This window comes from Gymnogyps californianus, chromosome 1 (genome assembly GCF_018139145.2).
Source record: "Gymnogyps californianus isolate 813 chromosome 1, ASM1813914v2, whole genome shotgun sequence".
Classification (NCBI taxonomy): Eukaryota; Metazoa; Chordata; class Aves; order Accipitriformes; family Cathartidae; genus Gymnogyps; species Gymnogyps californianus.
This window is the reverse complement of record NC_059471.1, coordinates 212,058,255-212,082,781: the sequence shown is the minus strand read 5'-3', so window position 1 is coordinate 212,082,781 and position 24,527 is coordinate 212,058,255. Positions and strand designations below refer to the sequence as shown.

The 24,527-nt window shown below is 42.8% G+C and overlaps 1 protein-coding gene across 2 annotated transcripts; it reads left to right on the top strand.

Annotated features, from left to right (window-relative positions):
* The first annotated feature begins 439 nt into the window (after positions 1-439).
* On the top strand, positions 440-21,298 carry DHTKD1 (dehydrogenase E1 and transketolase domain containing 1). Of its 2 annotated transcripts, XM_050899184.1 has the most exons (17): positions 440-605; positions 2,739-2,894; positions 3,664-3,875; positions 5,704-5,898; positions 6,219-6,488; positions 9,640-9,811; positions 11,382-11,580; positions 12,472-12,784; positions 13,866-13,950; positions 14,615-14,754; positions 15,143-15,293; positions 16,536-16,642; positions 17,740-17,904; positions 18,301-18,383; positions 19,504-19,673; positions 20,198-20,283; positions 20,758-21,298. In XM_050899184.1, the coding sequence occupies exons 1-17, from the start codon at positions 440-442 to the stop codon at positions 20,857-20,859; spliced, it is 2,772 nt and encodes a 923-aa protein (XP_050755141.1). In that variant the 3' UTR covers positions 20,860-21,298. The 2 variants fall into 2 exon arrangements, with proteins under 2 accessions (XP_050755141.1, XP_050755151.1); XM_050899194.1 differs by lacking the exon at positions 440-605 and having other exon boundaries at positions 2,777-2,894; positions 3,751-3,875.
* The last annotated feature ends 3,229 nt before the right edge of the window (positions 21,299-24,527 follow it).

The following is a 24,527-nucleotide window of genomic DNA, read 5'->3' as shown; positions in this document are numbered from 1 at the left end:
ATAAAAGTTTAGGTGAAGCTTTTGGTTCTCTGTAACTCCTGTATTTTTTGGTAGGTTTTCCAGAGGTGATGAGGTTACTACGTCTTTTCCCAGTCTAACCACAATCCAGCATACCGTATACACAAGATTAAGCTTTGATACGTTTCAGGAGAAACTGTTTAACAGGAAATTTAGATAGCCTTTTAACAGGAAGTACCAGGATACTGGAATTATACTTCGGAAGTCGCTGAAAGGATCGGAGAAATAGCCTGGACATTCAGATTTAAAGCCCAACCGTACTGAGGGAACCCGCCGCAGCCGCCAGCCCGCCCGCGGCCGCCAAGATCGCCTCACGCCTCCGCCAGCGGGGCGGGAACCGGCGGCCCCACCCGCGCGGGGGCGTGGGCGGGGGCGTCGGCGTCGGCGGGGCCCGCGGTTGGCGGTCGGCAGCGCGACGGCCATGGCGGCGGCGGCGACGGCGGCGAGCGCTGCGCGCTGCGCTCTGTGGCGGGGCGGCCTGCGGCGCTGGTACCGCACCGAGCGGGGCGTCTACGGCTACAAACCGCGGAAGGCGGCGAGCGGGCCATCGGCGGAGCCGCGCGGCGCCGGGGCGAGCGGCAAAGCAGGTCGGACCCCCCCCCCCCCCGCCTCTCCCGGGGCTGCGCTGGTCTGAGGGGAGGGCGGCGGGGGCTGCCCCGGAGGCGGAGGGCTACTCGTCCCGCCGCGGCGAGGGGGGAGGCTGGGTCCCCGCCGCGGCGGCTCGGGCTCTGCTCGGCAGCTCTGCGCTCGCCTCAGGGAGGCGACGGCCCCGCGAGCGCTGAGGGGCCCAAAGTCCGAGGGCGTTGAAGCGTCGACCTGAGGCGCTTTGTATTTTCTGGTTGCGTTAATGAGGGCCGTCCGGAGGCGCCGCATCTCCTCAGGGCTCCTGGCGGGTTTTCACTCGGCGTGAGGCAGAGCTTGGGCTCTCCGCTCAGCGGAGGGGTGAGAGCGGTGCAGAGCTGCTGCGCGAAGTCGTTCGCTTTGGTTCCCCGGGAAGGCTGCTGATACCTTGCCCAGCTCCACGGGCAGAAGTGACTGGGTGCGTCGACTGCTGAAGTTACTGTAGGGATGTGCTCTTGTAGAGTTTTACTGCTCATAAAAGTACCTGTGCCACGCGCCTGTGATTTTCCTTTTTTTATGTTATGGTGCTTGAACTAGCTATGTACAGATAACTCTTTCCTGTAGCAATAACTGTGATGCTTTTAGCTCAGTTTTATAGTGCAGAAAAATAATTTCAAGCAGAAAACTCTGGGATAAGAGCGTCATCCCTGCATTAACACCTCAGGAGACTCCGGTAGGAATTAAGCCCATTGTGCAGAAGCACCAGTGAAACCCGTTTATTAGCTCCTGGACACTGAGTCCCATCGCTAAGTAGCCTCCTTGTTATGCAAGGAAAGGGTTAATATATTTTTATGTTACATTTTGAAAATTGCTTTTAAATGGCTTTCTTGCTGAGAGTGTTGTGGGAGATGTTAGGGTTATGTTCTTCTGTTGTAGAACCCGTTAGAGAAAAGGACCTGTTTGGAACGGGCTGAGTGTGTGAATGTAATAGTTGGAGCAGAGTTCCGGCAATGGAAATACGAATGTCAGAGAAATAACTTTGTGAAATGGTCTCAGAAATTGCATTGCTGTGGAAAACGAAAGTCTTCAGACCCGAATACTGTCAGCGCTGCGTCTTTATCAGGGAGAAACACACACCACCACCACCCCCCCATTAGAAATGCATTATAAACTGGTTCATATCATTAATTTGTAGCAGATTCTGCTTGCAATATGTTTTATTGGTTTACAGTTTATCGACCTGGTCTGTGGCATGTGCTCAATGACAGTAATGTTGTGTGCACGACCTTTCAGCTTGTCAAGTTTTGCTTATGTCGATAATTTTTTGACATTGATGCAAAATGCCTGCAACAGTGTGTTGCTGGTGTCTGCTGAAAAACATGTTTGCATATTTGAATTTTTGGTATGTCTGGCTCAGCACGTGCACATGCTGTTGGCTAGTGGCTCCTGCAGACACAGACTTTTTTTTTTTTTTTTTTTAAAGTCATAGGACCTGAATTATTGTTAAGACCCTATCCTCCTGTCATTCCAGCAAGGAACAGGGAAGCGTAAGTGATATGATTGAGTTGGCTGAGGAAATAAGACTTTGCACACTGGTAGTGTGCCATTCTTGAATTGGACATACCTGTTTTAAAGAAATCTGAAGCAAAATGAAGTAGCTTTGCATATGTTTAGATTAGATACTAGGAAGAAATTCTTTACTGTGAGGATGGTGAGACACTGGCACAGGTTGCCCAGAGAGGTTGTGGCTGCCCCCTCCCTGGCAGTGTTCAAGGCCAGGCTGGATGGGGCTTTGAGCAACCTGGTCTAGTGGAAGGTGTCCCTGCCCATGGCAGGGGGGTTGGAACTAGGTGAGCTTCAAGGTGCCTTCCAACCCTAACCATTCTATGATTCTGTGTTTACAGGAACCTAACTGTGAGGGGAGCTGTGGGGGAAATCTAGAGTGCACTTGCTTGAAAATTGGATGGGTGAGCAGATTTAGCAGTTTGATGATGGGAGCTGTTGTGGGGTGATAAGGTGAAAACAACTGCTTAGAAAAACAATCTTTCCAGACAGAACCTTGATGATTATCAATGAAAAGAATACTCCTGTGTTGGTGCTGTAAATGGATTGAATGTGAGCACCTGTGTGATACTGTTCTGCTTTCTTTTTGTTTTTAGTTGACCATGCTCTTGCTCGTTTAATAACTGCATATGCTGAACACGGCCACAAAGCAGCCAAAATAAACCCACTGTTTGCTGGCCAAGCTGTTATGAACATGGTACCCGAAATCCAAGAGTTGGCAGAAGTTCTTCAAGGGCCTCTTATTACTACAGGTAAGTCTGCAGCCTTATCACAGCAAATTGTCTTCATGGGTGATTTATTAAGAAGCTGTGTCCGCTGCGGAAGAGCCAAGTATTGAGTGGTGGTTCAATCAGTAATGAACTGTTGGACGGAAAATTGTTAACTTCAGCCTACTTATATGTTTGTTGCAGAAATCATCGTGTAATGAGTGGCTACTTTCTAGCATCTTTGGAAACCATGAAAATTTTTACTTGTTCTTACAACTGCTGAGGTTATACATTAATTTCTTGTGTTGCTGTAACATTCTATGATTTAGCATAATACTTAACACTGTAGTGAAGCTGCCAGAGCACTGAGGCAGAAGTCAAGACTTGTCTTTTCTCGAGTCGCTTAGACTCTCGCTGTGGCCTTGAACAAAGGAGGGTCTCTATGCTTTATTTTCTCCATCTGCCAAACAGGTGCTTATTTACTTGTGATGCAGCTGGGATTGGAGCTCATCTCTCTGAGCCACAAGAAACCAAGTGCTACACTGAGTCACAAATCCAGTGACTTTGTGTCATTCATGATAAACTCTTTCAAAAAGGCATTTTGAGCACCTTACAAATAAGCAAGAGACCCTCATATTAATAACACTGAAGCGAACTTATAAAATAATCTATTGAGTTTTGTTTTTAAATGGAGGAAGGGAAGACAAGACATTAATTTGTATGCTCAAAATGTTAATGTAATTGCAAGACAACAGTTTAAGTCTTAGTGCTTCCCCCTCCTCCCCCAAAGCAGCTAATATTTATTTCCCACCAGGGCTTCTAAACATGGGAAAAGAGGAGGCTTCCCTAGAGGATGTGTTGGCTTACCTTGACCATATATACTGCGGGCATATTTCCATAGAAACAAGCCAGCTTCCAACTCTGGAGGAGAGAGAATGGTTTGCTAAAAGGTTTGAAGAGCTAAAACAAGAAGCATTTACACCTGAAGAGAAAAAGCACTTGTGCAAACTGATGTTGGAGTCCCAGGTACCTTGTTCACTAGTGTTGGATTGTAATAGAGTCGTGGAGTCTGTCATGAACCCTTTACGGCTCCAGACATTATTCATGCAGAAAAAGAACAATTGCTATCCTGAAAGGCTTTGACAGTGTGCAAGAGGAAGAAGTACAAGGTTTTGCCTGAAAAAGTGCAATACACAAATGCAGGAATCTCACTGGAGGTTGTTGCTGAATTTACTTAGCAGCCATTATTGAAACAAATAGCGATACCTTTTGGTTTGCATTGATTACTTTGGAAATTATTTCTGGGAAAATATTTCCAGCCAGTTCCAAACTCAAAAGGCTTTTAGAACTAATTAGAACATATATTGTGTGTAATATATATTCTTGTAACATATATTCTTTATCATCCAGAGACACAAATAATGACCCTACAAACCCACGAGTAATCAGTCTTCAAAAGTGAGATTCTCTTAGGCTAATGATCTGGCAGCTTATATTAAATGTTACTGATGGGAATGCAAGATTGGGCAGAGCTCTATGAAATTTTGTGCTCTGGTGTAGCTGTTCTGTGTTTTGTTTTCACCCTCATGCTGATCTGTTTTACTAGCTTTAAAGTATGATGTCTCTCAAGGTTTTGGGAGAAGAAAACAGGGTTGGACTGAGGTGTTAGCCATATAGCACTGGTATATTTGCTGCTTTTCAGCAAAGGAACCTTTGTTCAATGTGTTCTGTAAGGAAGTGAAAGATTTATGTACTTGCAAAATGTGTAGAGAAATTTTATTCCAGTACTTCTGTACTGTGAAAAATTTTTCTTTTTTTTTTCCCCTTTTTTCCCCTGTGTTATGCAGAAGGATGGAAAGGTAGAAGAGCAGGATGTGTGAAGGTGTCCCTGTTTCCAGTTTTCCAAGTGGAAGGAATGTTAAATGTAATATTTACCAATGACTAAACAGAAGTATATGGCACGTTTTGTATTTTTCTTGCCTCTTGGACAGTTAGAGGAATGTGACAGTGACACAGGAGGTCAAAATCGGGACCCTGATGTATCCCATTTTGATTTCAGTATGACCAGAACTGTGCTTAGAGTGTAGAATTTAACCCTGACAGGAAAAACTGCTTCTACGTGTGATTAGTTTTGTATACATTATTCCTTAGAACTAAATGTTGCTTAACTAGAAGCTGTTCAGCAGTTGGCTCGGATCTTTGGCTGTGGCTCAGTCTTCCCTTCTCAGTTACAGACTTCATTTATTTTCAGTCTTCAGTTGCAAAACACTACAGACACTTCCAGGGCTTCCAAAACTCTTGTGACTTATGAGAGCTGTCTAGGAGTAGATGAATGGAGTGAAGTGGGAGGAGTGAGAGGAAAATGAAGTAAATATAGATTCGTTTATTTTCCTTCTCTGAAGCATTCTTCTACCTATGTACTAAGGACTGTGTCTAATAGTAATCAAAATGAAACGCTGTGCTTCTCTAGCACTTTGCATCTCAGGATAGTTAAGGTTTAGACTGTAAAAGAATACCATTGCTTAATTTCCACCTAAAATAGGTAAACTATCAAGGAATTTGTAAATTGCTCTGCTGTTATATTTCTTCATGCATCTCCTTCCATGTTAGATAGAGAGAGTTTGGTCCTCAATCCAACATTTTTCTGCTTAAGAGGAGATAAGAGCTGATTTCTTGTAGTCATCATAGCTTCTGGTCTTAGACTGTGTGGGTGGAGAATGAGCTGAGACTTTCAAGGGATATGCTTAGGTTTGTATGCCTTAAAGGTACAAACATAAATTATATTTCAGTTTTATGAACAGAAGACTGCTGCTTAAAATAGCCTAATGAACTGAAGTTCTCCTGTTTTTAATAGGAGTTTGATCACTTCTTAGCCACAAAGTTTGCCACAGTGAAGCGGTATGGTGGTGAAGGAGCAGAGAGTATGATGGGTTTCTTCCATGAATTGTTCAAGCTGTGTGCGTACAGCGGTGTGACAGATATCATTCTTGGAATGCCTCATCGCGGAAGACTTAATCTTCTCACGGGTTTACTTCAGCTTCCACCTGAGGTAAGAGATTTATAATCTCATTGGCAGTTGCTCTGTGCCTGGTTTATTTGCAATAAAATAAAACCCCAAAAGTTTGTCATGTTGCAAATGCTGGAGCAATAAAGAAGTTCCCTGTGTGAGAGTGTTTTCCCCTCCTGTCAGCACTTCAGCCAAATGCCCGCAGGAGACTGTTAAAAGAACTCTAATGAAGGGTTTTATGTGTGTTATCAGAAGCATCCTTGCAATTTCAGGAGTAGGAGAGCATACAGTTCTGTAAATGTTTTTCTTTCAATGTGTCAACGAATCGGAAAGGGGTTTTAACCAAATTTGTTTCCATGCAGCTCATGTTCCGTAAGATGCGTGGTTTGAGTGAGTTTCCAGAGAATTCAGCAGCCATTGGGGATGTTCTCTCCCACCTGACATCTTCTGTAGATCTTGACTTCGGTTCCCACAGGCCTGTGCATGTCACCTTGCTACCTAACCCCTCACACTTAGAAGCAATCAATCCAGTGGCTGTGGGCAAGACACGAGGAAGGCAACAGACTCTGCTTGATGGAGATTACTCCCCAGAATGCTCCGCACAGCCTGGAGACAAAGTTATTTGCCTGCAGGTATTTTGCTCACAATTTGTAAATGATCTTTGTAAGACTCCTGGACTAGCATGTGAACAGAAGTGGTGTATATAGAAATATCAAACAAAACTGAATTAATGTAGAATATCAGGAACTGGAATCCTCTTTATGGCGAAAGAGGAGGGCAAGGAAGATTTCCAGGTGAGATTTCCACACTTCTGAGATTTCTGAAGAACTGATTCTGATACCTTAATAATACTCTGCATTGAAAGCCATGTGTGACTTTCCTCACAGACCACTTTTGCATTTAAACCACGACTCTTAGCCTTCTTTTAAATTAAATGAGTTTGGAGAAGAGCTATCAACAAGGTTGCAAAATATACAGGAGGATTTAGAATTTTGTCATTTTATCATGGTACTGTTGAAGAGTCTGCTGGAATTGGTTTTTACTCCTTGAACTGTCTTTCATAGCTTTGGAGGCAGTCCTAAGTAGTTCCTTGATAAATTTTCTTTTCTTGCATTGTATTTGACTTGGAAGTACAAGTGAGTCAATCTCTTAAATGTTTTTAAAGCTGGGAGTAAAAATGAGTTGGGGCAGAACTGTTCTCCTGTGAAGTATAATAAAATGGAGGAAGTTACAGGTAGAAGTGAAAATGTATTTCAGTTAAATAAATGTTTTGCTTCCTTCTGGAAGGATGTGGATACTGAGAAAAAGCAGAAAGGAGAATATGAAATATTGAGAAAACTGGAGGCAAGTTGGGGTTCTTATTGGTCTTATTTTTTATTTAAAAAAAAAAGACTTTGGGGCATGCAAGTGCAAGAAGAAAAGTTTGTTGCCCAATGCATCTTCTCCTCATTTTTCAGTGCAGTTATGTCAGTTAGTTTGATAAGATATTATTGCTCCTTAGATTCTGTCTGTCTCATAATGTTAGGTCTTCACCATGTAGTAATGAAACTACTATGACTCTTTAAACAAAGATTCTTTAGGATAAATGGACCCTCCCTATGCAAGAAAAATTTAACTTTTTGTTTTTTGAAGAGGTAAGTGGTAGGGAGGGTTGCATAGTAGAGAAGAACAAGATTTAACTCCGAGCTAGCCACCTCCGTGTTAGTAAACTGACTCAAAGTATGCCCAAAAGAAAGAAAATGTTTTATGTAACGTGAACATCAGTACTCATGATTGTGTCTTTAAGAGCTCCAAGAGTTAGATTAAAAAAAAAAGGGGGGGGGGCAAATTAGGCAAATTTTTACAGTTGTGACTGTTAACTGCTCTCATTCAGCTACTTGAGAAGAAAGAGATGAAAGCAGACACCTCCTCTTTCAGAATCTTGGTTTGGAAGTTTCTCTTTGGGCTTTCTGTTTTCATAGTGCTTTCTCTCCAGAAATGCAGGTGTAGAAGCTCTGGATTGAGGTTTACTCTGGCGTTTGTTCTATTCTTCCACTAGCCTGAGTGCCAGAGCTTGAGGGTAAAAAGAGTAAAGATCACCTAAGGTGTCAGTGGTGAGCCTAGTTATCCAAGGTCTGCATATCTTCTTTTCTGGAACTTCATTGTGCTCAGAATCTATGAAGACTATAAAATTCTTCTTGGTTAACTACCATGGACACTTCTGCAATGTTTAATTGTCCATCTCTGCTGAAAAGTGGCTTATTTTTCCCTTCTCACATACCTTAACTCCACTTCCTGGACATCAGGCAACTACCGGTGTTTGTGATTTGAACTGAAATCTGAGAATAGGGTCTCCCTGAAATAAATTTCACATTTGATGTTCCACTGTCAGGGTCACTGTTTGATGAATTAAACTTGATGGTGACCTTGCTTTTATGTTCTTTGCTAATGCTGCCCAGAAAAAAACATGCTAGCAAAAACTGTTTCCAGCTTTCTGCTAGAATGAGTAAAATCCTATCGGCACCACAGGAATTGAGTCCTCTGGGGTTTGAGATGAATATGAAGAGTCTTGTGTAGTTGGATAGTCACACTGTCTGTAGGCTTTAATGCTTTGGGATGTACTGAAGGCCATGAAGTTCTTTCAGATGTTCTAGGGTCTTCACTCAAATGGTATCACCAAGATACATAGCCTTCTTAGGCAGCACAAGAAACCAGAAGGGAAAAGTGAAAACCCAACACTTCAGGAACAAGTGTAGCATGGTAAGGGATAGAGTGGGGATGCTGTGTTGTCTCTCTTGCGGTCATTAACTTTGTTTTTCTGTGAAGCCTTTTAAAAAAAGTCTCTGTATTAGAACTGTATAAAGCTCGGTGCTGCCATTTCACTGGTTGATTGCACCTCTACTCTCTTCCAGGTGTACTTGCACCTCCAAAAGTCTCTTAAGGCTTGAAACCATTATCTCGTAACTAGAAAGTAGAACTATCATCTGGTTTCAATAAGAAACTACCTCAGTCTGCATAGTGACTTTGATCTGCAAAGGATCAAGTCTGCATTCTGTGGAAGCTATGATCATATTCATCAATGGAGAACTATCTCTAGTTTCAAAACATTGAAATGCTAGATGATACTCATTCTAGTATCTCTAGATACTTTTTGGAAACCTTTGGGTTGGATATCATAATAGTCTCCCCTCCCCTTCCAAACTTTTTTTTTTATTTGCAACATTGGCAATTTTGAAATGTAACTAAAAACTTAGGTTTTATTTCCTTCTGAAAGCTTTTATTTGCTTTTAAGTGCTTCCATTCAGTTCCTTTTCCACTTTTTTTCCCCTGTTGTGTCTGTTCTTGTCTCTGTTTGGTAAGGTGGGAGTAGGCATGAGTCCCAGTTCACCAGCATTTAACTTTCAGCAAAGTGCGTAGCGAATGCTGTGGTGACTGGCTTCCTTTTGTTCCGTGGTCAGTGACTTGCTACTGACTGCTGCAGCTTTGCTGTAGCCATGATACTTGCAGTCACCTATACACTGGTGTGTCAGTTTTAAGAGGTTATAGGCCACTTCCAGGTAGGGATTACATCAGGCAGTCATGTACAGACGCTGGCCGCTATGACCTTGTGTTAGTGATAAGACTATGTACCCTCTCAAATCGTGAAAGCAGTAGTCTGAAAGGGGTTAAGAAGTGGATCCGGCTGAAACTGTATCTGTTCTACCTACTCAATTTAAAAGGTCTTGCTTAGTGAGTTACGGTTTTGATTTTGCTGTTCCTCCCGTGTTTTCTAATGAGACTTTTCCATCTTCTTCCCTAATGTAGGTTCATGGCGATGCTGCTTTCTCTGGGCAAGGGATTGTTCCTGAAACACTGACCCTTTCTAATCTACCACATTTCAGAGTTGGTGGGAGCATCCATTTGATTGTTAATAACCAGCTGGGCTATACCACTCCTCCAGAGCGAGGAAGATCATCTCTGTACTGTAGTGATATTGGTATGTATAGGTGAATCAGAAGGAAGATTGCCTGTTGTGTCAGAAAGGATTTTTAACTCCAGTGTGAGTATGTGCTGTGCTATGGGCTTTTTATAGGAAGTGCCTATCAAGTCTAGGGCGTTAGATTAATATATCTCCATTTTCATGATAGAGTAGAAATTAAAGTTGTTATTGGTCATTACCTCCTACTAGCAAAAATTCAGATGCTAAAAATATGCCCTCCCCCATCTGCTTTATGGCAAAGACTAAATATCAAGGGAAAATCTTGTCACATTTTTACAGGATGCTATAAAATATTTGCAAGATTACTGTGAAGTCTTTATAACTCATTTAATTTCTGCCATGTCATTGACAGCTTTTAAAAATGTGATGGAGTGTATAATAGATATATTTTAAATATATCTTGTTAAATTTAATCAAAATTATTCCAGTGTGTTTTCTGAGCAAGATTTATAAGTCAGATAATCCTTCATTTTTCTGTTTTGTTTGTTCTTAGGTGAGCTTGTTGAGCTTTTAATTGAAAGATGAGGCTCATGCCATTTCTAAGCTTAAACTAGAAGTCTTTTGTTTTGGACTGGTCTTTCTTAGTGATAAACAGATCTATTATAATCAGCAAGATCAGAGACATAGTAGTTAGTTCCCTTGTGTATGTCTCCTATAATTAAAAATACAGTAACATATGTTTTTATCACTTAACAGTAAGTTTGTGTTTGTCTTATGGTTTCATCAAACAGAACAGGTAGATTCATTAAATCTGATAAGGTAGACAGCATATGTTGTTATTACTTTTTCCCTGGGCTGATTTTGTGTTGTGGGCGTTTTTTTAGTTTGTTTTGTTTTTTTTTTTTCCCCTCCATCCTTAGTTTTCCTTTCTTCTTACCTAATCAGTGAGGAGGGGGGTGTTACCTATTTGAGCTTCAGGATTTTGCTATGGAGGGAAACTTGACGTGGGTCAGGAATGGCTGAAGTACCTTAATTTCCCAGAATTTGTGCAGACAAAGTACAAGAGGAGCACTCTGTTGCTGGGAAGATTTGCAGCCAAATTGTCATACAGGAGATGGTGTTAAGACGTTTGAATTTTGCACTCTTCTCTTTAACGAAGAGACCTTTCTGCCTGGAGGAGCAGTGGGTAGAATGACTGCTAACAAGGGAGAAGATTGTTTCTGGCCTGTATGAACTCATAATAGTGATAGATTAGGATAAGAAGGAAACAAAACTCAGTTTTTATTTGAAAGAGAAGCAATCAAATAGTTCTCTCCTATTCTCCGCAGACTTCCATCTAGATTAATAAAATGCAGGAACTGTGTATAGAAAGTCCTCTGGGAATTTAGTGCTGGTAGAGAACTTGTGCTCAAACTGTGACAAATACAACAGGTTGGGCTAATTGCACTCTCTCTCGGGGAAGACTCCTACTCCTTACCCCAGCTCTCATCACAAAGAGCATCTTTTGTAGATTTGTTTTTGTTAAATACACTTCACATGAGTTATCTGTAGTTTTCAGCAGAGTAGGTGTGTGTCCGCTTTCTTTGGAAGGAAGATTACTGTTGTTATGTTTTGAATCCCTGGGCAGGTAAAATTGTTGGATGTGCAGTTATCCATGTGAATGGGGATGATCCTGAAGAAGTTGTCCGTGCCACACGACTGGCTGTTGAGTACCAACGCCAATTCCGCAGGGACGTGATAGTAGACTTGCTGTGCTACAGGCAGTGGGGCCACAATGAACTTGATGAGCCATTCTTCACCAACCCCAGCATGTACAAAATCATCAGGTAAGGGTAACACCGCCTGATGGAGGAACCCAAAATGTACTTGTGTCTACATGAACTCAAAATTGCCTGCTACTGTAATAGAAGTCCCTGTATAATGAAGATCCTTTGCCATACCGACAAGTCTTTATGTAAGTGTAGCTACACTGTCAGCACCCCTTGACTAAGGTGTGATCTGATAATGAGATATTAGTGAAGGTAACCACTAGTGTTGGTTTTTGAATATGCGGCTTGATGCCTCTTGGAGAGCAATCTTGCATGTAGCCCTTGAATTTCAAATTCACGATCACTAGTAATCAGAAGGCAAAGTTGTCTTCTGTGTGCCAGAGGGAAGCGTAGATAATGTGGGAGAATGGGCAGGGAGCCAGTATGATGTTTGTCTCGTCTTTGCCTGGTCCTGCCGGTTCCAATGGGGACTCATCTTTATAAGCATTTAAACGTATTCAGGTTCCATCCTTATCCCCAAAGAAAAATGCACATAAAAAATTTACTGGCCAATGAATTCTGGTATTTTAGGTGAAGCATTTAGGGTATGGATGGCTTGGTTCTCAGCTAATACTGAAATCCTACTGTCAACTTATCTGAAGAAAATATGCATGATAGCACAGAGTCAGTCTAACTGGGAGGTTTTTTTGACTTGCTTTTGCCTGTAACTGCCAACTATAGGCACTTTTTTTTTTTAAATAAAGGACTGTAAAGCACGTATCCAAGAGAATTGTTATCTTTCTGGAAATGCCAGGAAAGCAAACTTGATGCAAATGAGTATAATGCACCAGGGCATCATTTATTTTAGTTTTCCATGGTACCTCACAGTAGTAAGGTGGTATTTCCTTGTTCTGCCGTGACACTGTTTTCAGGCTTAATGTCTGTGGGGTTTGATTCCTTTCCTGACAGATCCCGTAAGAGTATCCCAGACACATACGCAGAACACCTAATAGCTGCTGGGCTCATGACTGAGGTTGAAGTATCTGAGATAAAGACGACATACTATTCTAAACTAAATGATCATCTTGCCAACATGACACTGTATAGTCCACCTCCTACCAACCTGCAGGCTCACTGGAAAGGCTTCGTCGAGCCTTCTGCTAAAATCACCACTTGGGACACAGGTATGCCCATACCACTTCTGCAGTTTATTGGAGTCAAGTCTGTAGAGGTGCCTGAAGAACTCCAGATGCACAGCCATCTTCTGAAGACCTACGCACAGGTTAGTAGAGCATAATGATGCTTCTAGTCCCATTGCTCAAAGATATGAGCTGTTACAGGAAAAACTCTCAACACAGCAAGGCTGCCAGTTAGAGAATAGCATAGTATTCTCTAGGAAAAACAGCTTGCTCTCTTTTTTGAGGCTGAGATTAGGCCATTTTTCCTCCGGTTTTGAAGAAAGACATGTCGTCTCCCCCACATCTGACCGTATACTTCATTTTGTTATTTCAACAATATTTTGTTGCAATGAAGAAAAAAGCTTATAGAAAATACAGTTTATTATTCTTACAAATAATAGAAACCATCATGATAAATTACTATCACTTATATACTTTATGATTATAATGAGTACTTTGTGAGAGAATGAATCAGGAACTTGGTAATAGTGTACACAGTTTCTAAAGCCAGTAGTGAGTGTTTATGTTCTATATATATAACCATAAGCATGCACATGTGGCCAAGTTTGACAGTTTTTGATAGCTCATAAGTTTGTGTGCAGTAATTGGATTGGTTTGGGTCTGTGAACATTTCCCTTTGATGAATGGTGACCATGCACAGGTGTCTGGTTGGCAGCCGTAGAGAGGCCATGAGTTGAATATTGGAGAAGACTGATGTTCTTGTCTTCCCAGCCCAAGGCAAGAACACCACAGCTGGGTATGATCATTTGTCTGCAGTTCTGCAGGCCAGAACAGGGCAGAATTCTGGAGACCGAAATACTTATGCCTGGTATCTTTCATCACTGCTAACCAGACAAACCAAAAGTCTCTCAAGACTATGCTCTGTGCTGTGCTAAGATTTTTAGTATTTTCAGACTAAGATCTAATTTGTCAGTCCACAATTTGTTGACTGGTGAGTGAACACGTGGGTCGTCCATGGTTCTGTGGTCCTCAGGGCAACCTTCTTCAGGATGTGCTGAAATAAGACTGTATTCCAAACTAACCTAAGCTGGCTGCAGGAATATAGCATGTCTCTCCATAGTGGGTTTTTTTTTCCCTAGCTTCTAATATTGATCTGTGCCACCAAAAGAGCTACAGACGGAAAAAGGCAAAGTAGTAACTTTTCCTTGTTGTTTACTTGTTTAGTCAAGAGTTCAAAAAATGGAGGAAGGAAAAAAGCTGGACTGGGCAACAGCTGAAACTTTAGCGTTTGGTTCCCTGCTGAGCCAAGGTGAGAGGCAAGTAGACAGCAGACAATAAAATATTTTTGCTTTGATGTCAGTAAAGTATAACATTAGACTTCTTAGGTGTTTCTAAGTCTAAAGATTGAGATCATGTGTAAATTTGAAAGTTTGCATTTGCATGGTACTAAGAGAAGGTAAATATGAATCCTGTATGTCACTAATATTTGTAGATTGAGTACTAAATGTCTTCAAAGAATTGTTGCTCCCTCCCACTCCCCAAAAACATTTCGTGCGTAGAGCTAAGCACATGAGCAATGCAGCTGACATCAGTGGGGCCTCCCAAATACTTTTAGAGTGTGTTTCATGCTGCTATTTCTTTTCACTCCTCTCTAGCCTGAAGTCATATGTCCATTTACATATGATACAGAATGCACGTTTTTTGCAGTTTGCTTCAGTAAATTGAACCATTTACCAGAAACTACTTCTTGGCTGCAGAGAGGAGAAAAGAGAAATGTCTGAGCATCTCTGTGCTTGTGAGTTGGAGCCGCTGTTGGTTAAGAATTCCATCTCAGATTTGATGTTGCTGATGAGGGAAAATCCAAGACAAGACATAACAAGAGAAGTAATATTTTGGAAGTGGGGAGTTGTTGTCCTGCATGTTTTCTTTTTACATGATGTGCTAATCCAGTGTTTTGTTTATTGCTTGGCAAGGGTTTAATATCAGACTAAGTGGACAAGATGTTGGCAGAGGAACCTTTAGCCAACGACATGCGATGTTGGTTTGCCAAGAGACAGATGATACCTACATTCCTCTGAATCATATGTCCCCAGACCAGAAGGGTTTCCTAGAGGTAGGTTCTGTGGTCCACAAGACAACCTTCTTCAAGTTGTGCTGAAACAGAACATGTATTTTAAAGCTGCTGAGACATATGTAGGTAGCCTGTATATTCTGGCAGACCCCAGATACAGGACATAAAAACTGTCAGGGCACCCCCATTCTTTGTAGTTACCCTCTTTACAAATTTAACAAGAGGTTTTGCTTTTCTTTGAGAGATCAGCTATTATTCTTTTCCCCTCAGTGTCTTCATTCAAAAGCAAAAAAAAAAGAGGTGACCATCAATTGCCTTTAGGATTGCATGTCCTCAGCATGCCTAGCACTGATGTGCCTGGTTCCAAAGGTTCTTAACCCTGGGTTGTCTTCTTCCTCACCCACCCCTCCCAACAATTTCCTTTTGTTAGGTGAGTAACAGTCCCTTGTCTGAAGAAGCTGTGCTTGGTTTTGAATATGGAATGAGTATTGAGAGTCCTAAGTTACTGCCAATTTGGGAAGCTCAATTTGGAGACTTCTTTAATGGAGCCCAGATAATATTTGACACTTTCATCTCTGGAGGTGAGTGTACAAGGAGCTAATATATTTAAAAATGAATCATTTGTACTAAGCACATTTTTAGAAAATCCTTCATCTTTAAAGTAAAAGGGCAACATGTTCAGAAAAGAATTCTGTTTTCTCAAGAAGTCTTGTGAGCTTGCCTGTGTCGTCCTGACTTCTATGCAGCTTTTCTCTGAAGACAATCCATCTAAAATGAAAGACACCCCACCCTTGGCAGAAGACAGTCATTCCAAGAGGACAGTTGATTATATTAATGGCCTTTCTTCCCTCCCCACCCCTCCCTTTATTTTACTGTGTGTATATATAGTTGATAGCTTTTTAGGCTGTACCTTTCCTTCATGAGGCATCTGAAAAATTCCTGAAGCAATACAGAAGGAAAGTAGTGATTATTTAAAACAAACAAACAAAAAAACCCCACAACAATGCCTTACAAGCAACTCTAAGTTTGACTCTAGCCTCTTTTCTGAGTGCTCAGATAAAAGACCTCTCTGAGCTGGAACATGCTGAGAAAATGCTAAGATGGATTTCTAGAGTGGGATGCCTTGTATGTAAGCATCCAGAGTTTTGGCATCTAGCCTCAGTTAGGCCTCTGCGCTCCCTCTGTACTCACAGATGGAAATTCAGAGGCCCTCTTATCCCACCCATCCTCAACATGTATTTGAGGTTGGGATGAATTACCTTCTGGATTTGACTGTAATCCCTTAAATAGCGCAGGAGGTTTGACAGAGCTCAGGGGAACTAGCCTGTGGCTAGCACTGCTGTGTTAGGTAGGACTGGCTCACAGAATGCTGCCTGGGTCACACCTGCAGAGAACCAAATGACAAGGTATGCAGAAAATATGCAGTGAATTATGGTTAGGGGTTTTCGTACTGGAGAGTTACCTTTGAGGACCCCTGTTAGTCAGGAGGACAGTTCCATTAAGAGGATTCTTGCGTACTGTGGTGATGTTTTAGACTAAGTTTTAAAATCTTCACCGTGTCACATGCTCCACATGGAGGCTTAAGTCTTCTGGAAGCCTGAAGTTACATGATAATTTCAGAAACTTTAGATCATCTTATGTGTACCGTTTCACTGTTGTGAATCGCATGGCAAAATACCAGCAGCATGTTTCAGGCTTGTACGTAATGATGTGGAAATTCGCTATTCTTTTTTCCTGAGTAGTTTGTGCAAAGTAGTATGTGTTTTGCGGCTTTATGTTCTGTGGAGATCATTCTTTCCTTCCCCCTCATTGTGTGTTTTTAGGTGAGGCCAAATGGCTTCTGCAGAGTGGGATAGTAATTCTTCTTCCCCATGGCTATGATGGTGCAGGCCCTGAGCACTCGTCATGCCGGATGGAGCGGTTCTTACAGGTACCCCAGCACACCTCTCAGATTCACGTATCCCCCATCACAGCAGTGGCAATCAATGCTCTGGGAGTCTTGCCACAAAATGCCCCTGGTGTACCTGCTAGTGACATCAGAAGCTGGAGACACACCAGGATCATACCATCATGATGAGATAGAAACGGGCTGGGCTGCAACTGGAGGAAGAAAGGGTACTGTGATGAGAAGGTGTAGGTCTAGAAGTGGTGAGGAAGCAGTTTTGGTTTAAATGCTGCCACAACAGCTCTGGTGCAAGACTGATTGAACCTTGTAATAAATGCTTGCGGTTCCTGTTGCATCTCTGTCACCTGCCCAAGTGGGTGTGTAGTAACGTGAAATTTTGTAACGTGAGATTTGCATAGCGCTTGCAGAGGCCCTGTGCCCTCAGCAGACAGCCCCAGTGGGACGTGCTTCAGTACTGCCTGCTGTCTTTTTTCTGATTGCTGCTCCTCAGCAATGTCACTGTACCGCAGAATGAGCCCAGTAGCAAGACAGAATTGCTGAATTGCAAATAGCAGACCTCTAATGAGCACTTCCGTAGAAAACATTTTGGGGGTTGGCATCAGAAACAGGCAGCCACCCTCTTGAGCAAAGCACTCACAGATCTGTCCACTAGGCACAGAGCATACAAACAGAATGGTGGACACTATTAAATATCAGTGAGTAAATCTGTGGCACATTTTCACCAAAAAAAAAAAAAAAATCCACTGTTGTGCCCTTGTGACTGTAGTAAGTAAATGAAGGCCTTTTCATCTGAGTAATGGCTTAAGGGAGGGGTTTGCAGCATGTTTAGAGGGATGCTGCCACTTTGATGAAGTAGTCATGACCTCTCCACTGTTAGAAAAACTGTCATGCCCTGGTTACATTGTGCTAGAAGAAGGCAGTTCAGATATAATCTTACCAGTTAAATGCTAAAGCCATTTCTTCCCTGAAGTTGTTCTTCCCTTGCAATCAATGTCTGAATTGGGATATTTGCTCTTCTATTCTTACACTAGTCAGTGTGCCTTATGTGCGTGGATTCTCTCTTACATATTTGGCTCACTGCGTGCTTCTTGACAAGGTATTGCTGTGTTCCCCTTATATAGATGTGTGACAGCTCAGAAGAGGGAGTCGATGGGGACCAGGTCAACATGTCAGTTGTGCATCCCACCACCCCAGCACAGTATTTCCATTTACTCCGGCGGCAAATGGTCCGAAACTTCAGGAAACCTCTCATTGTTGCTTCTCCCAAAGTGTTACTCAGGCTCCCTGTAAGCTGAAAACTTTATTTTCCTTTTTATTTTTTTTTCTCCTCGTCTTCCTCCTGTTCTGTGTTCTCTTCCCCTTGCTCTTTGTTCCTCCTCTGTGTTCTCCGATCTCTGTTTTGGGGTCAAATCGATGGGGTTTTGCCTGTTTGAGGCTGGATAGGTTGAGGATTAAAGCTGGGTGGAGGTGAGCTAGAAGTAGAGTTGAATCTAGGTGTGGTGGTGTTCTTGGGAATCTTATCATCCCACCTTTCATCGGTGGGAGTGGGAATGGCAATAGGAGGGAGAGGGAAGACTGTATCTTTTGTACTTACCAAAACCCTGTCTTGGTATCCTCTCCCCAACTCTGGCCTGAGGGAAAAGGCAGCAAGATTCAGTAACTTCCAACTCTCCCCCATGTAGGCTGCTGTATCAAGTTTCGAAGAAATGGCCCCAAGGACAACATTCAAGCCTGTCATTGGTGACTCCTCAGTAGATCCTAAAAGGTAGCTCTACTTTCTTATAGGAAAAGCTCAGAAAGGATGTCCTGTCCCTTTCTCCTACCTAACAGCTCAAGTTTGAGGCGATATGAAAGAGGTGACGTTGGGGGGAAAATGTTGTTTTATGGTGGGTGACTTGGTTTTACCTGTTTCTCTCCTTTTCTTCTGCTTACTTGTTAGTAGTTACCATATATTTGCGTAATATTAAAGCGTTCAGGCTTTCAGCCCTTGCCCCCACAGGAGAGTGACCATAGTTACTAATCTGATGGGTGCTGTTCTGCGCCATGCGCACTAGCTAACAGTCACTGGGAGCAGCTGTTACGTGAAGAGATGCAGAATTTTTGTTCTGGTGTTGGAACACCTGGGCTGATGAAGTGAAGTTAGGGCAATAATAAATTGTGTGTGTAGATTTCCCTCCCTTCAGATATTATAGAGAATCCTGTTCACAATGGACAATTCTGGCCTTCATTTTTTTTTTTTTTCCCTCCTAAGGTTCTTATCTGGTCCTTGTCCCAGTAGTAGCCGAGTCTTACAGCATCCCTGATGTTTACATCCTCACCCACAATCAAAAGGCTGGAAGTATCTCAGCATCTTGTTTTTTTTTAAGTGGGATGGTGAGGCACAAAGGGCGAGGTTTATCTCCTTGCCTTTGTTCAGTAAGGTTAGGCGGGTGAGACCTCTCTGATTGCTGGAGGGTATTGCATATCTCCAGCAGGCAGTTCCTCTTTGGTATGGGAGAGAATTGTCCTCTGGAGGTACTTCTCTCCCTCTCTGGTTTATTCTCTACGGAGAGCACACAGATGACTAGCTTCAACTAGGTGTTTAGTTTTTAGATAGTTAAAGCTAAGGGAGATGAATCCCATTGTAAGGTAACTTTCCCAGGATTACTGAAGAACCAGGACCTCTGGGCTCTGGCATACTGTGCCCAAAGGTTAGTTTGCCAACTGTTGGAGGGGAGTGGGAGGGAAGGGAAGGCAAAGAAGAGAAAAGGTGGTCTAGGATAGCAATTTAGCTTCATAAAGTTGTCTTTAAAGTTTGGCTGGTTGTTTTTGTTGAAAGTGTGAAACTATTCTGCATAGTGTTTCTGTAAAACATTAAACTTGGAAACATTCTTATTTTCCTTTAGTGTCACCCAAGTGGTGCTCTGTTCTGGTAAGCATTACTATGCTTTGGTGAAGCAGAGAGAGACACTAGGAGAGAAACAGCACAACACAGCTATTCTGAGACTCGAAGAACTGTGTCCTTTCCCCCTGGAAGCTCTACAGCAGGAGTTGAGCAAATACAGCCGTGCGAAAGGTCAGCCAGATTTTTACCTTTGTGTTTCTAGACTCTTTGAAGTACTGAACTAAATCTGGTGCCTGCCTTTTAGGATGAAGAGTTGTAGTGGCTTTTTCCTCTTTACTCTTCCCCCCATACATCTGGTGTTTCTGGAGTGGGATAATACAAATGCTTACCACTTGTGCTAAAAGAACTTGTCTCTCTGCTATTGTTAGCTTCCATAAAGCACTACTAAAAATCAGAGTGAACCATTTGGGGCATTTTTTGCATTGGTCTTTGCAGTCCAGTCCTTTAAGTAGCTTTTGAAAACAGCAGTAGAAAAGCAGAATATACCCACAGTATACCCTAATGGTGGACATCATACTTTTGGTTTGACTTCAGCAAGCTGTGACCTGCCAGAGAGTTCAATCTGGCAAGCCTTCATTTCAAAGATAGTGCCAAGACAAAGAAGGTAGAAGTGCTACAAAAGAAGAAACTGTTTTTCTTGAGCTGCTGAAAAGATAAATATGTGCATTTGTAATGTATCCTTGTCCTTCCTTTAGTCTTCATCTGGAGTCAGGAAGAACCACAGAACATGGGTCCATGGTCCTTCGTGTCACCACGGTTTGAAAAGCAGCTGGGGGTTAAGGTAAGATGTTCCCATGGTGTTTTAGTCTTTAAAATGAAGTTTGAAGTTCTCCTTGAATGAAAAATTCTGTGGTGCTGACACAAAAAACTAATCTTGATGCCTCGACCAAGCATGTGTTCTAATTTAAGCTGCTTATGTTCTTTATAGCACCATTTAGTGGTGATGAGCAGGACTGGAGCTTTCTTTTACCAGGTGTTTAGTCTAAGTAGACAGGATGATGAAAGATCCCAGGTAGGAAACAACATGCTTGAAGTGAGTAGGAGGAGAATCTAAAGCTGCCGTTTGCTCTGGCAGATTGTGCACTGTAATGTTCTTAGAGCCATGGTCTTTGGGAGATGGAGGATAACTTCCTGCATTGCTTCCAGCTGGGACTGCCCAGTATTGACAGGAGATATCGCCATGGCATCAGAGGACCTCAAGATGCGATCCTATGCTTGTGCTTCATTAATCATTTCCTCCTGACTCAAATTTCAGCTCCGTCTTGTGAGTAGACCTCCTTTACCAGCCCCAGCAGTTGGCATTGGAATCCTACACCACCAGCAGCAGGAAGACATTCTTACCAACACATTTATCTAAGTTTTCAACGGATGGACTACTGCTGTCAGTCATGTTTGGTGCCTCCTCCTGTGAAAAACAAAAGCCAGACCCTTAAAACTCTTAGTTCTCCAAAATGGTAAAAAAGAATGCAGCAAGTTCTGTAATGATGAAGCAGTATTTTCCATGTAGGGGAATACCTGAAGATGAGAGGTGATGCCTGTTACTTTAGATACTTCTTGTTTTCTTGTAGTATTTTCTACAAAACATCTTTTTAAAGTTAAAACAAACAAACAAAAAAACAGTCCAGGGGCCAGATGGGTGAGGTGGCTATAAAATACCTTACGTCATGTTGCTTATCTGCACTTGACAGTTCCCCGGAGTGGTGCATGTGTGGAAACAGTTTCTGTTTCCACAGAAGTGTCAGTGCTATTTGGTTGAATAAATGCTTCCCCGTGCCTGGGAATGAGCCATTTCTATAGCAGAGTGTTGTGGGTTTTCTCATTTCTTTTCCTATGGGCCAGGAATGAAATCTGTTGCAGCTGTTGGTGCTCTTCTCAACGCATGAGTTGTTAAAGCAGGATTCCTGGGGGGGACCTTGCAGGATGGCTCCTGAAGGCTTCAGGCACCACTGTTCCTCTCGCCTGGAGAAGCAGTGCTTTCACATCAGGCTTGCAGGGAGGAAGGCATGCTGCAGGGATCGTGCCATATTTTAGAACCATACTTTGTAGAGGCCAAACCAGTTTCTAGAGGCTAGCCTGAAGAGTGACACTGCCTCCTACCTGGGAAATTCTTCTCAGTGTCCTTCTGCTTTGTTGGGTTTTTTTTGTTCTTAACCTCAAGATTGTACTGTTAAATTGGTCCATTGGTTTGGTCTTCTGTGTTGACAAGGAACGTGTAGCTTCTCACTAGTAAAGCCAAAGGGAAGTGCATTTAAGAAACCATCTCTCTTCCAGTCCCAGGCTGCTGTGCTGTTTCACCAGTTCTCATGAGCGTGGCCTGTTTTTGAGGGCTTACTTCTGCTCAGTTTCTTCCTTCAGTGGTCCTTAGTTCCCACACAAAGTCTTGCTCATGCTGGAAGAAGGCTGAAGTTGTGACCAATAAGAGCAACAGAAAAGAGTCCAAAACTGTGGCAAGCTAAACAGAAAAGTGCAGTAAGGCAGGCTGCAAAGAGTTTGAGGGACAATTTGCTGAAACGTCTAATAGTGAGGCCTCTTTCAAATACACCTGAAGCTGGAAGGGCGAGAGGTGGGAGAATTAGGCAGTCAAAGGGACTTACAAAAAAATCTGCTGTAACAAAAAAACCCAAACATCATGGCTTTTTCTGGTTTTTTTTTTTCATTGGGGGAGGTCCTCATCTGGAGGCCTGTTGGGAGGTTCCTGAGCAAAAACTCTTCCTTGCAGTGTAGGTATCGCAGCCTTTGTCTTGAAAAGACATGTTAATAAAACAGGTTCTAGAAGAAATCAGTGACAGGAACAGCAGCAAATGACAAAACAGGAGGGTAATCAGCCATCTTTTCTGAAGGAGCTCAAACGGATACAGGTATTCAAGCCATTTGAAGAAGTTCCCAAAATGCACCTTTGCTCCAGCAACAAGACAAGGGGTGAGCAGGAGAGTGCAGTGACTAAAAGGAGTTCAGCTTTAGCCCTCACAAGCAAGGAGTGACCACGGGTCTTCCCCTTCTTGCAGCTTCTCCTGAGGACCCTGAGAGGGCTTCTCCTGAATCCCATCTTTTCCTTCCACCAAGAACAATTCTTCTTCCCTCCACAGTATGTGGGAGCTCCGTGTCCATTTAGAGGACTAGTGTGTCAACTAGAGCTCCACAAGGGATCTGTTAGGGCTCCCAAAAGGCTCTGTTACACCACTGCTGTTTCCCTTCTGCTTGTGTGACTTTTTCAACTAAATGTGTGTTGTGGTTTAACCCCAGCCAGCAACTAAGCACTACGCAGCTGCTCGCTCACTCCTCCCTCCTCCCAGTGGGAGGGGGAGGAGAATCAGAAAAAAGAGTAAAACTCGTGGGTTGAGATAAGAACAGTTTAATAACTAAAGTAAAATAGAGTAACAATAATAAAATAGAATAACAATAATAATAATTGTAATGAAAAGGAAAATAACAAAAAGAAAGAAATTAGACCCCAGAAAAGACAAGTGCTGCACAATACAATTGCTCACCACCCGCTGACCGATGCCCGAGCAGCGATCCGCCCCTCCTGGCCAACTCCCCCCAGTTTATATACTGAGCATGACATTCTATGGTATGGAATATCCCTTTGGCTAGTTCGGGTCAGCTGCCCTGGCTGTGCTCCCTCCCAGCTTCTTGCACAGCTGCTTGCTGGCAGAGCATGGGAAACTGAAAATCCTTGGCTTAAGATAAGCGCTACTTAGCAACAACTAAAGCATCAGCCTGTTATCAACATTATTCTCACACTAAATCCAAAACACAGCACTGTACCAGCTACTAGGAAGAAAATTAACTCTATCTCAGCTGAAACCAGGACAATGTGTTTGGAAGAAATGTGAAAAAAAGAAAGCCCTTTGCCCTCCACTCCCAACTGCTGAGACATTTCTGTAGCCGCACGCTCTGTACCTCAGCAGTCAGCATCCAGCTCCGGCTGGAAAGCCCTGGCACGTCCTGAGGGAAGGTTTCAGTACAGCTGTCATCTGGGGAAAGGAAAGATATCAGTCTGTATTGGGAAACAAAGGATAAATGACCAAAACATTGAGGTTAAGCAGGAGAATAATGAAGCCAGATGGCAGAGGGAGGTAAAAGCTGCCCAGGCAGACCCCAGTGTTGATGTCCTCCTGCTACCCCACGGCAGCTCTCCCATCACCACAGGATTTTTCCCAGCATTTTTTCTTTTCTGGTTTAGTTGTCAGTATGAAGATGACACCTCCCTGCTCCTCTCAAAGTTATCTGGGGGAGCATGCCTGAATAAACCAAACCCACCACGAGCCAAAGACCTTTTTGAAAAGAAACAAGTTGGGTTTAACCAAATCCAGCACTTCCAGATGGAAAGTCATGGTAGGTGAGGAAGGGCAGATCACAGGCAGGGTGTGCATTCACCTGGGGAAACGGCTCCCAAAGGCGTCTCTGAAGCCTACTTTGGTATTTTATCCTAATTAATTCACACATTCATTCATTAACTCTATATGACTCAGAAGTAACCTCTGTAATCTCTGTTCTGTAGTGTGTTTCACATGACTGCTTTCGCACATCACAGTGACATGAAATCGTGTTTCTTCCACTTTACTGTAGCAAACTTCACAACTTCTTATGCATTCTGAACAGCGTTATCTAATCAAGACACATTCTGGTTTAAATTTCTGCTCTGAGATTTCCAAGGATTTCTTGCCATGGTCCCTGGGCAGTAGACTCTTCCAGGTTGAAATAGCGTTTCCTGAGAATGGCTGGAGCTCTGCCTGTCCTGTTTTTAACCATGAATATTGTCTAGTAACCACAGCTGCTCTTTCACAGGGATATGGTTACATTTTTTTTTATAGAATACTTGGGGTGTGTACTTCAGTTTGTTAGACACTTTGCCCAAACAAGCACTTGTGTTGTGCTCAGTACTTTTTGTACAATTTATCTCCCGATGCTCTGCTCACAAAGAACCTCTCCGTCAATAACTAGAAAAAGGAGGCTGAAGAGTAACATTGCTTTGGCTGCAGCTGTAGCTAAGGAAGTTGTAGAGCACAATCACCAGCCTTG

Coding starts and splice junctions, on each gene's coding strand:
- DHTKD1 (XM_050899184.1), top strand. CDS start 440: ATGGCGGCGGCGGCGACGGCGGCGAGCGCTGCGCGCTGCGCTCTGTGG. Junction 13,951..14,614: donor TGGTTCCCTGCTGAGCCAAG/GTGAGAGGCAAG, acceptor TTGCTTGGCAAG/GGTTTAATATCAGACTAAGT. Junction 19,674..20,197: donor CAAATACAGCCGTGCGAAAG/GTCAGCCAGATT, acceptor TCCTTCCTTTAG/TCTTCATCTGGAGTCAGGAA.